General features: G+C 39.6%; 1 protein-coding gene across 5 annotated transcripts in view; it reads right to left on the reverse strand.

The window, feature by feature from the left end:
- Positions 1 to 13,051, reverse strand: part of dock5 (dedicator of cytokinesis 5) — a 58,695-nt gene that overhangs the window by 3,591 nt on the left and 42,053 nt on the right. For all 5 annotated transcript variants that reach the window (XM_078952198.1, XM_011479452.4, XM_011479451.4 and 2 more), the window contains exons 39-47: positions 7,895 to 7,999; positions 7,440 to 7,581; positions 6,791 to 6,872; positions 6,617 to 6,701; positions 6,439 to 6,525; positions 6,150 to 6,326; positions 695 to 778; positions 477 to 614; positions 60 to 232 (exon numbers count right to left, since the gene is read on the reverse strand). In XM_078952198.1, coding sequence (XP_078808324.1) covers positions 60 to 232; positions 477 to 614; positions 695 to 778; positions 6,150 to 6,326; positions 6,439 to 6,525; positions 6,617 to 6,701; positions 6,791 to 6,872; positions 7,440 to 7,581; positions 7,895 to 7,999 — 1,073 coding nt within the window. The remainder of the gene's footprint in view (positions 1 to 59; positions 233 to 476; positions 615 to 694; positions 779 to 6,149; positions 6,327 to 6,438; positions 6,526 to 6,616; positions 6,702 to 6,790; positions 6,873 to 7,439; positions 7,582 to 7,894; positions 8,000 to 13,051) is intronic.

The raw sequence follows: 13,051 nt of genomic DNA on the forward strand, positions 1-13,051 counted from the left end.
GTCTGGTTTCACAATGGATGAGAGAAGAAGGAACCAGGGAGATGATGCAGGGGACTAACTCTTGAGAGGAAATGCAGGAGGGTCCATCTGATGATGCAGAGCCGCTGGAGAGGCCTGAAGAGGCACTGGAGAGGGTTGAGACATTGGACATGCGCCGCAGGGTGGAGGACAGGATGTAGGGCATCACCACAGAGCCCACGCGACTCTTCTTACTCTCAGTAAGAGAGCAGGGCTAGGACACAAATAGAATTAAGCATCATCAGGGATATTGGCAGGAAAGGAGCAGAATGACAGGCAAGGGGCAGGACGGAGCAGTCTGGCTAAAGGAAGATCTATGGCAATGCTCGAATATAAAGCATGCTCTGCTATGAAGGAAAAGCATTTGATAGGACGGTAATAGGTAATAGTAATAGGTAATAGTTAATAGAAGGTAATAGTTACAGCTAGCAAAATCAAGTTCACAGTTGGCAACACACCAAGGTTATGACGCCGTAATGCTTCTCCACTTTCTCCCGAAGGTCTTGGAAGCATGTAACCAGACGATTGTGGAAGGGCTTCAGCTGCTCCGTTGCTTTCTCCCCATGGATGCGGATTCCATCTGCCAACAGAGGGATCTGGTGGGGGTGGGGTGTTTGTCAGAATGAGAGTCCCACAAAAATGTGATCCTGATTCATGACTGTCATAAGGAATTTACCTGTAGTGCAATGAGATGTTTAAGGACCTCAATACGATCGTGGTCATCAGGGTGGTTTTGCATGTATGTGTCCGTAAAGAAGGCCTGCAGCAGATAATAAAACTGTATGACAATTGGGAAACATGTTGATCACGCTCGCTTAAATATCATAGCCAGCAGCAGCGAACAGTTTCCCAGCATAAGAGGAAAAAAAAACACACCACAGTGATTCCCTAATGAATAAAAAAAACTATAGCATATAACAAGCTTGAGGCCAGCCATAAAGTTAAACAGACAAAGCTGTAGGTTGTAGTTGTACAACTCTCCTTTTAGCAGTGTAGTTTAGAATTGTAATGCAAGTTTAACCAGATTCAGTGAAAGAACATAAAGGCTGCACCGATTAAGAAAATCTGTGTCATCTGCCTGCATGGCAAGCCCCACTCATTTTTCTGATGTCATATTCTTCACCTTTTGGCTTATCCCGTTTAGGGGTCGCCACAGCAAATCAGCTTTCACTAGCTGCGGTTACATGTGCAAAATATCTTTGATCGGATTAGAATTGAATTGTGTAAATGGGCCCCGAAAAACTTTATTCAATTACAAACGTTTACATACGCTACACGCACTTTCAGTAGGAATAAATCTTTGACATTTTGACAAGCGCAGAAAGATCTAAATACCGGAAAGTGCCGTAGAAAAATAAATAATGAGTTCCGTTGTAAACAAACAAAGCTGCGACATAGAGCGAGATGATCTTCTAAACGTGCTGTTATTATTGTTATGATTATTATTAAGTGCCTGTTCACTTATAATTGTTTAAATCCAAGCGGCCAGTGCTTTATTCTTGGCCAAACAGACCCAGAAGAAGGGTTAAGATAAGGCTAATACGTGCTAACAACATTTAGATTCGAATATAGTTCAAATCAATGCGGTCAATCCCGCAATGCGCATCTTGGCTGCACGTAGATATGTGGGAGTAACATCAGCCTGTATTTTGTCTGGACACGACTGGTAACAGACTGGAATTTCTCCATTCCATAGCCGCCTCCGCCAGCTCACACACCGTCCCAAAGCCGCTCCTCTGATCGGAGACACAGTTCTCCCGGGAGACACGGCTCTCCTGAGTGTGGCAGCTCGCCTACGCAGGGCAGCCGGACGGACTGCGGTCCGAAGCCTCCTCTGGAGCGCACACCAAAGCACCCTCCACTGCCCGCAAGCTACGAGTCCGGCTGCACTGCTCAGAGACATGCTTTGCTTGCAACATGTTCACACTCCAAAGCCTCCTCTGGAGCACCACACCGTCTAAGCATGATGCAAAGCCAGCGAATTATTTATCTGAACCACGATCGGAAATATATATATAGTACAGACCAAAAGTATGGACACACCTTCTCATTCAGAGTTTTCTTTATTTTCATGACTATGAAAATTGTGGATTCTCACTGAAGGCATCAAAACTATGAATTAAAACGTGGAATTATATACATAACAAAAAAGTGTAAAACAACTGAAAATATGTCGTAGGTTCTTCATAGTAGCCACCTTTTGATTTGATTACTGCTTTGTACGCTCTTGGCATTCTCTTGATGAGGTTCAAGAGGTGGTCACCTGAAATGTTTTTCACTTCACAGGTGTGCCCTGTCAGGTGGTATTTCTTGCCTTATAAATGGGGTTGGGACCATCAGTTGTGTTGTGCAGAAGTCCTGTGGATACACAGCTGATAGTCCTACTGAATAGACTGTTACAATTTGTGTTATGGCAAGAAAAAAGCAGCCAAGTACAGAAAAACGACTGGCCATCATTACTTTAAGAAATGAAGGTCAGTCAGTCCGAAAAATTGGGAAAACTTTGAAAGTGTCCCCAATTGCAGTCACAAAAACCATCAAGCGCTACAAAGAAACTGGCTCACATGCGGGCCGCCCCAGGAAAGGAAGACCAAGAGTCACCTCTGCTGTGGAGGATAAGTTCATCCGAGTCACCAGCCTCAGAAATCGCAGGTTAACAGCAGCTCAGATTAGAGACCAGGTCAATGGCACACAGAGTTCTAGCAGCAGACACATCTCTGCAACAACTGTTAAAAGGAGACTGTGTGAATCAGGCCTTCGTGGTAGAATATCTGCTAGGAAACCACTGCTAAAGAAGGGCAACAAGCAGAAGAGACTTGTTTGGGCTGAAGAACACAAGGAATGAACATTAGACCACTGGAAATCTGTGCCACCGTGTCTTTGTGCGATGCAGAAAAGGTAAACGGATGGACTCTGCATGCCTGGTTCCCACAGTGAAGCATGGAGGAGGAGGTGTTATGGTGTGGGGGTGCTTTGCTGGTGACACTGTTGGGAATTTATTCAAAATTGAAGGCATATTGAACCAGCATGGCTACCACAGCATCTTGCAGAGGCATGCTATTCCATCAGGTTTGCATTTAGTTGGACCATTACTTATTTTTCAACAGGACAATGACTCCAAACACACCTCCAGGCTGTGTAAGGACTATTTGACCAAGAAGGAGAGTGATGGGGTGCTGCGCCAGATGACCTGGCCTTCACGGTCATCGGACCTGAACCCAATTGAGATGGTTTGACGTGAGCTGGACCGCAAAGTGAAGGCAAAAAGGCCAACAAGTGCTAAGCATCTCTGGGAACTCCTGCAAGACTGTTGGAAGACCATTTCAGGTGACTACCTCTTGAAGCTCATCAAGAGAATGCCAGGAGTGTACAAAGCAGTAATCAAAGCAAAAGGTGGCTACTATGAAGAACCTACAATATGACATATTTTCAGTTGTTTCACACTTTTTTGTTATGTATATAATTCCACATGGGTTAATTCATAGTTTTGATGCCTTCAGAATTTCTCGCGCGATTTTCGCCGACGTTTAACGCCTCGTGACTAAACAAAGGGCACCAATGTGAGTGTGCACACCAACGCAAAAAACGCCACGCTTAAAAGCGTCCTTTTTTAAAAAACGCCCCGGGTTCGTTTTTTTTGGTTTGACGCGCCGCGTCAAAAACTATACGACCAATGAGAATGGCGCTTTTGCACACGTGTCTGGAGCTTCTGAAGTTACAGTAAAACACAACTTGGGGGCGCTCAAACACAAAACTGTCTTGCTGAGCACACACACGTCACGGCGAAGAAGATACACGCCGAGTAGCGTCTACACTGCCGCGAAGAAATAAGACGAAGAAGATGCACTCACTGACGGACATTCTAAAATATCCCAGAAAACACTCATGATACATTTTCAGCTCTTGTACCAGTCAATAAAACTCCCCATGTTCTTCTCTTCACGTAACTATGGGATGTATCCAAAATCGACGTCTTTTCCGGCGTCTTTCATCATTCAACAGAACAATAACTTCTTCATTGCTGGAACTGGAGCTAGAGCTACTGGTGCTGGAAATATCCATGTTTTTTCTTTGTATGATTCTGACAAGTGCGTAAATACTTGCTCTCTTCTTCTGAGTGAAAAGCGACTTTAAAAAGCGTAAAGTTGCGCAGCGCCACCTTGTATACAGGGGGTATTTCTGTTTTACATTAAGCGCCATCTTATGTCAGGGAATGAAATTGCATGTTCGCTCGGCTCATCGTCAGCAAAAAACGCTGGGGTGTGAACACAAAAAACGTGTCGAAAAACGCTGGCGAATAACGGCTGGCGAATATTCGTACCGGTGTGTACGGGCCTTTAGTCTACAATTTTTATAGCTGTGAAAATAAAGAAAACTCTTTGAATGAGGTGCGTTCAAACCTGTTGTCTGTACTGTATATAGATAGATATACAGTAAACCCTTGTTTTTCGCGGGAGTTCTGTTCCAAAATGAACCCGTGATAGGCAAAATTCTTGAAGTAGAAACCTCTATTTTTTTTTTTTACAATTATTATACAATTCAATACTCTATTATACATTGAAAGAAAGAACAAACCATTTTACAGGCTCAAGCATTTGTTTCACAAACAAAAGAAACGTTTTTTTCAACAAATAACTTCTGTACTGTACTGTCAAATAATAATTTTAATCATCAATGTGAACAGAAGGCTTCAAATTGCGGCGATTAGCCCCGCCCACTGCGACCCGAGTCATTGGATTAAATGGGAGAAAATTTAAAATGATTATGGAAAAAATACAAAGTACAGTCAGACAAATAGTGACTCAGATGTATTTCACGGCTCTTCAGACTGAGCCGCTGCATCCTGACCCCGCTCTGCAGTGTTTTCTTCTTTGGAAGCAGGTGTGTTTGTTCAGGAGAAGAACATAGTGATAGGCAGTTGTTGTCGCTCTTTTTTCTATGGGTTTTTGAGAAACTCGAAATTGCAAGAGAATTTGCATGTACATAATGTAAAGCTGTTTTACGTACCTGTACATTTTTAACTGCAACGTTATTGACGCACAGGTAGAGAAGAAGCGGAGTGACTTTTTAGCCAATCAGAATGCAAAACACAATGCACAATGCAAATCCGTGAAGTAGCGAAACCGTGAAAAGTAAACAGCGTTATAGCGAGGGATCACTGTATAGATTTATATAGATATCGTTTTCTACGGTGAGTTCCCTCCATGTAGTCGGCAAGTCCAAATAAAGGAGCTGCAAGGTCTGCCACAGATCCAGATCAAAATCTCGTGTCCTATCTTACGGAGCTCTCCCCCACACTCACAAACGGTATGTGCGAAAAATGGAGCTACAGTTACAAAAACCAGGTTCAGATAACATATATGGAAACCTGCTAACTTCAGAAAGGGGATGGCGACCTGTTTATCTTAGCTTATTTAAACACACAAAAACAGGTGAGCTGAGACATCCATGAATGAAACTGTTCATGTCAGGAAACACTCATTTAAAAAAAACGAAAATTATTTTGCAATTTCCACATTTTGAATTTTAAAAATGAATGATATAATATAAATATTTCCACATGACTACTTCAGAACAATCTCTTTTGTGTGCATTCACATGTATTTCAAAGATCCAGCTTAATATATGGGAGTTTTTCTAAAAAGATCCGAAGAGCCTGCAAGGAAATAGCACCCTTCTTATTGTGCAAACAGAAGTTAAATACATAAACCTCAGTGAATACGTCTAAAGAAGAAATAAAAGCAAAAAAGAAACCTTTTTTTTCGCTTTTAAAAATTAATACTGACATGTCAAACTTTCAATTTGTATTAAAAGCTAGTCATGTTAAAGTGGAACGTATGTCTCTCAGACTAATCCATTTGCCTGCCAGTCATACTGTAGTTCACATTCAGTGTCGGTCCGCCTGACCTTTACCAAACAAAATGTCATCTCGACATTTTATCCTGTTAGACAATGGCTCCTGATTGTGTCATAATTAGCTTATGATTAGTAACTAAAACTGAGTATGGGGACTTCAAAGGGATGTTGAACTTAATGTTCAAAAGTACAACTGTAAAGATTATTCCGAAATGAAATTTTTAGCAGAGATTATATTGTACCTAGAAAGCACAGAACTGGTATAAAACTGGAACCTTTTCATAGTTGGAGAAGCCTCCCATGACAGCAGGGTCAACAATGCCGCTGAGCATCATGGACAGCGGGTTGATGGACAGAGAGCGATCAAAAGCTTGTTGCTGTACGAGGTTGCCCAGCTTTTCATTGGTCATCTCCATGGCCTCTATGGCGTTCTCCAGTGGGCTAAGCTCCTCCTGGCCATCAGACAAAAATGGAAAAATTTGTAACTAAAATTCAATGGAGGATTTTTTCAACAGAAACTTGGGAAGAACGATAACAAGTAAAAGCATTAAAGCTGTTCCTTACCACTGAGCTAATTTTGACTTCAAACCATTTGAGAATCCCTGGGAAGCGATAGGCAGTGATGAAGGTCGTTCTCTCAATCCACATAGTCTGTTTTACAGATTGAAATATTTATATTGCAATACTTCCGCACTTGTATTCATGTAGAGTGCACAAAAAATTAAATTTAAGGAGAGCTCACAGCAAATTCATTGTCTGGGTCCTTTTCACCTTTCCTAAATGGCCTGGAGTACTGGAACTGATCTACTTCATTGGTTCTGTAATAGCTGAAAGACAAAGAGGAAGGACAGCAAGAAGTTAGAGAAAAAAATTGGCTGGAAATTTACTGAAATGAAAAAGAAATTTTGTAACCGACTTTAATATTTGTTCAGGAACTCCCTTCTCTTTGAAATGCTGTGGGACTGTGAAAACAGGCTTGACAGTGAAACATTGGATGTCTGTCAAGTTCAGCTGAGGATGAAAACAAGGAAGAGAAAGAAACAGAGACGAAGAGAAACTGGCCGGGGTTATTATCCAATCTCTTCTAATGTCATGTTGTGAGGCTATACTTTGGTAAACATTTCCATTATTGTGCTTACAAAAGAAAGGCCAAAAGTTCTGCATCTACATCAACTACTCTTCCATTGTTCAATGACAACAACAAGCAATTGCAGATAATTATTGGTATTAGAAAATAATTCATGCCGAATTTTTGACTTTTCATTGTTTGAATTAATCCTCATGAGGCTTTTTTTATCCGTCCAGTCCAACAAAAAAAGGGTATACAAACATAATCGATATAAATAAAGTTTAGCCTCAAATATATACCTTGTGTGTCAGAAGATTCATAACCCCCTATGTCAACAGTAAAATCTGTACATCACAAGAGGCCTTCAGCTTTTATCAGCTGTTGGACACGACAAATAAAAAAAAAGAGAAAATAATTTTTGCTGAATTTTGGACTTGTCTTTTATTGAAGTAATCCTCATGAGGCAGCTGCCTTTCTGCAGCTTTTGGAAGGATACATTGGGCTGGTGAGTTGCAGATGTCGTCTGCAGGAGGCGCTGTGCTAGTCATCCGCACTGCATTTGGGAACTGAGAGAGGAGCTTTAAACTGAAGTCTTCAAGAAACGAGTACTCTTTGCCTCTATAGATGAACATCTTGTTCTGTAGCAAAAAATTAAAGTACCCACTTTTATTTTTATTTTTTTTCATTAATGATAAATACAGTTTTTTATTTTAAATTTTGAAAAAGAGGTGTTGCTTCATTTTCAAACTTCATGTAAGCCACGATTATTGCACTGGGAGGACGGCATTCATTCTGGCATTCTGTTGTGACATCAGAAAGCTAATAACCTTTACAAGGATTATTGCACACTGCCTCAAGACATATTACAAAATGCCAGCTTCGTGCATAAGGAGGGCAACAAGAGGGCTTCTCCAAGTCTCCATTTATTGAAATAGGTAATCATTTTCTTACCCTGAGGAAAGACGGAAATCCAAGGCCGTAATATCCAACTGCAAAGTACTCTGGCTGTGGCCGCATCTCATGCATTATCTTTTCGAAGAACTCTGCTTGTTTTTTCTGCAACAGAGGACAAAAAATATACAGTACATCCTTTTTATAATTACAGTGAGCCAGAATAACACTTTAAACCAAAATAACGTTGTGCTGCTTTAACCCTTTACACCTGGATCATAATTCTACCCAAAAACCCAATCCAGGGTGAAAACAACTAAAACTTCAAACAGTTGAAGCCAGTGACGTGTGGTGAGGTTCACAGCTGGTGAGGCACTCACATCAGTCAGCCTTACAAACACCCCACACAGAAGCTTAATTACCATTTCATAGGCAACAGTTTAAGTTTGTTGATTAAAATTTCATTTCACAATTTTTTCTTCCGTTTAGAAACTGTAGCATAGAAAAAAAGCACCAAAATTGTTATTGGTTGAATGCTGTATAGCTGAATGCTGTATAGCATTCAACCCTTTGTTTTCCTCTTACGCTATCTTCCGCCGTTTTTCGGCACTTAACTCCTTCTACAATTTTCAACCTATTTTAACCATTCAACTATTAAACTGTTCAGCTCTTTCAGCTTATTACTGCTATGACTTTTGGTTTTTCAAATCCTTGAACTTTTTAAGATATTCCAGGATTTTCCATGATTTTTTCTCCATTGAAATACATGGAGAATTTTTCGTGCAGAAGTTCACAGTTAAACTTCTTCTACAATTTTTCACCTATTTTAACCATTCAACTATTAAAATGTTCAGCTCTTTCATCTTATTCCAGCTATGACATTTTGTCCTTCAAATCCTTGAACTTTTCCAGATAGTCCCGGTTATTCCCGGATTTTCCAATATTTTTGCTCCATTGGCCACACCTTTGCTTCTTTAAACAATTGTAACTTTAACATTCTTTTGGCTAGAGACACCGTTCAAACATTGAAATGTTCACAAGATTTTGGACTTCAATATAAGGCTCAAAATTATTATGGGATGGCAACACCACCTACAGTTTGGCGGCCATTTTTTGCCAAAATGTGAGGCAATTTTAAACTTCTTCAAACTTTCACCTATTTCAATCATTCTACTATTTCAATGTTCAACTCCTTCAGCTTATTCCTTTCAGCTATTACTTTTGGTCCTTCAAATCTTTGAACTTTTCAAGATATTACAGGATTTTCCAAGATTTTCGCTCCATTTAAATACATTGAGAATCCTTGAAAACCTTTGGTTCTTTCAACCATTGTAACTTCAACATGCCTTTAGCTAGAGATACCGTTCAAACGTTAAATTAATCACAAGGCTTTGGACTATAAAATAGGTTTAGAAATCATTATGGGATGTCGACACAACCTACTGTTTGGTGGCCATTTTTTGACCAAATCTGAAGCAAATATTGCATTTAACTTCATCCATGGCTGGAACTGAACATATTGAAATTCACTGGATCTGGACATATAAGGAATGTGGGCGTGGTTAGCAAACAAACTTCGTTGCTATGGACGTCCAAAGGTTTACTTTTTCTGATTTGTCTGAAACTGACGTCGATTGGTTCGTCATCCCCAGGCGACCCAAACATAAAATGGTTGCTATGGAGATAGAATTAATAGAAAAGCCGCCATTTTGAAAAAAGTGGATTTTCTATCAACTTAGACATGTAGCTTTTACCAATATGATACTCTCAAACAATGTGTTTTTTTGAGTCGGTTGATGATGCTGATTCCAATGCTAGCACTTTTAGCCATTTTAGCAACATCTTCAAATTTTCAACAGTTCAGCCATTTTTTCAACAATTTCAGCTTTCATGCTTAACTCCTTCTACAAATTTTGACCTATTTTAGACATTCTACTATTACAATGTTCACCTTTTTCAGTTTATTCCTACTAAGACTTTTGATCATTTAACTTTTCAAGGTTTTTTCAGTACAGTTCAGACATTTCTTCAGCAAATTTAGCTTTCATTCAGCAGTACAGCATTCAACCCTGCATTTTATTCTGGAAATGCAGCTCCTTCTAGTTACTGACTTATTTTAATATTTAATCTTAGATGAAGTCATTGTGCCGGTCCTTCTGAAATAACACATGGCTAACCTGTCTGTCGAAGTGTTCCTTTTAAAAGTGTTACTTTCTTCAGTTTGAAAATTCTCTGCCTCCGTGGAGATCACTGCTAGTGACGTGTATAAACAAATTCCTGAGTTTAGATACATAATCTTCCATTTTGAAAATGATGCTAAACGATATTAAACAATAACTGGAGAGCTGAAATTGAACTTCTTTAGCAGTGGGGTCATTCTCTGGGATCGTCAGCGCCCTCTGCCTAGAGGCACAAAGTACCTAGTGTATTTCTAATTCGCAATTTAATGGATAAAAAAAAAGACTAAATGGGTCAGAAACTGCCCCAAATGTAATCAGACAGTTGGCGAGAACTAAGCAAATGAAGTCTTTCAATATAAAGCGTCTTTTATGACAATTAAAAGACCGAAACAGTAAAGCGCATGCGTTCGCTGCAGCTCAGTCAGTGTGTGCTGAGCTGGGTGATTGGAAGGAACAAGCGGTATTTTGACAGGAAATTCGTAATTCACTACTTTTTTTAACCAAAGAAAACTTAAAAACCTACACAGAAAAAATAAATAATCATAGAAAAGCCATGTCTAAAAAATAATATTTGATTTTTATTTGTAACTTAATAAAGTATATTCATTTAATTCAATTTGTGTATTTTCAATTTATATTACGTCTCCTCTGACTGCACATGACTGGTTAAAACTTTGAAAATGTTTTCATTTTATTTAGCAAAAGTTAGCTAAACCTGCCTGACCCTTTGCAAAAAGAAAATGGCATCCTACCTTTTTTAATAAATAATGATTACCCCATACAAATTAACTGTTGATTTTGTTAATTTATTTTTCAAACCAGGCCAGAAAGCATCTGACTATAGAAACTAATACACGACCACAAAAAAAAAAAAATGAAAATCTGAATTTAGTATAATATTAACTTATGGCATCCAACCTTTTTTTTTATAAATAATAATTATTACCCCATAAAAATTAACTGTTGATTTTGTTAATTTATTTTTCAAACCAGGCCAGAAAACATACATAAACTACCACAACAACAAAAAATGAAAATATGAATTCAGTACAATATTAACTTAGAGCTTGGGAACTGAAGAAAACCTTGGTGAAACTATTTTCTACAAACAAGACAAACTTGGAACTTGAACTTCCCCAAGGACTTAAAGTACACAATGAGGACTTGTGCAAATGTTACAAATAAATTACCATAATTGCAGGTAATACATGAATTCATGATTCAAACAGGCAGGACAGAGTGCCAAAGTAAAAGCTTCTGTTCACCGAAATGGCTGCCAATGATGATCTCCACAACTTTTGGCAAACTCGATACACTCAGGAGGAAAAATTACAACTGTCTTGGAAGTATTGGTCCGATTAACATTTTAGAGATGTCAACACACTAATTTTATGACAAAACATTTTTTTTAGCAATAATCAGACATAGGGGTGGTAGCATCATGCTTTGGGTCTCATTAAAGCTCTGGATGACTGAATTCAAGGAAAAAAATCCTGAATTCAGTGCTTTTTCAGAAAATCCTCACAGCAAATGTCAGATCAACAGTTTGTAGTGTCAACATAAGAACAAAGATCCAATCTGTACAACAAGTCCATCCGTGAATGGCTTTAATTTGAAAGATTGGGGAATTTCCTAGACAAAGTCCAGACTTTAAAGCATTTACCATATTTTCTGGACTATAAGCCGCTACTTTTTTCCTAAGTTTGGAACCATGCGGCTTGTACAAAGGTGCGGCTATCCTGTGGATTTTTCTACCACCGGTAGGGGCGCTCTGATCGGCATTAGAATGAAAAAATAAGAGAGGAAAAATTAAAACAAAGAATAGACTAGGCTACTTTTTCTTTAGCAGATAGAACACGCACGACAAATCACTAACGGGTAATTAGTTTCAAATCCTCGCCCCTTCATCATGGAGTTCATTTGATGCAAGTTTTTAGTTGAAAGCCATCGTGTGACGGTGAGATAATGTGCAATGCCACAAGTCAAGAAAAGCTTTCAGAGGACAGAAGCAAGAGGCCTGAACTTGAAATCTCCTAAAGGACTGGGTGAACACACAGAGAGAAGGTGGCTGAGGTGAATCCCCTGTACAGATCCGACTGAAAGCCAAAACAATCACGCGCAAAATGAATATTGAAGATTTCAAAGCTAGGCTGTCACAGTGTTTCCGATTTATGAGGAGTAAAAACCTGTCGATTAGGGCACGGACAACTCTCTGTCAACAACTCCCCCCTGACTATCAAGAAAAAGTTGAAAACTTCCACAAATTTGTTGAAACAAAGATACAAGAGAACTCCATCGGACCAGACAACATCATAAATATGGATGACGCACCTTTGATGTTTGATCTGCCTCTGACCAAGACTGTTAACAAGACAGATGCATCATCCGTGTCGTTGAAAACAATAGGCCACAACAAGACGTACTTCACCTGCATTCTGGCATGCACTGCATCTGGACAAAAACCTCCACCGATGGTGATTTTTAAGCTCATAACTATCCCGAAAGAACAATTCCTGAAAGGCATAGTGGTCAAAATAAACATCAAAAGGGTCGATGAAGGAAGGCCTAATGCAGGAATGGTTAACGGATTTCTACAGTAAGCACCCGGGAGGATTTTTTCACCGGAAAAAAGCACCACTTGTTTTGGATAGCATGAAGGCCCACATCACAGATTCTGTGAAAGCAGCGATCAAGAAAACAAACTCCATTCCAGCTGTGATTCCTGGAGGTACAACAAAGTATTTGCAGCCACTTGACATCAGTGTGAATCGTTTAAAGCTGCACTCTGGGTAGAGTCAGAGACTTGGATGATAAGAGGGGAGAAGTCTTTCACAAAAACTGGTCGCATGCAAAAAGCATCCTTTTTTAATGTCTGTCAGTGGATCCTAACAGCATGGAGTACTGTGAAAAAATCCACCATCAACAATGGGTTCCAAAAGGCTGGACTGCTAAGCAAAGAGAGCGGCGCATCTTCAGAGCCAACTTTACCGGAGGATGACATTGACACTGATGGAGACCGATGTGACGAAGCGCTTCT

The sequence above is a fragment of the Oryzias latipes genome, chromosome 9 (genome assembly GCF_053564925.1).
Source record: "Oryzias latipes strain Hd-rR chromosome 9, Olatipes_Hd-rR_3.1".
In the NCBI taxonomy this organism is placed as follows: domain Eukaryota; kingdom Metazoa; phylum Chordata; class Actinopteri; order Beloniformes; family Adrianichthyidae; genus Oryzias; species Oryzias latipes.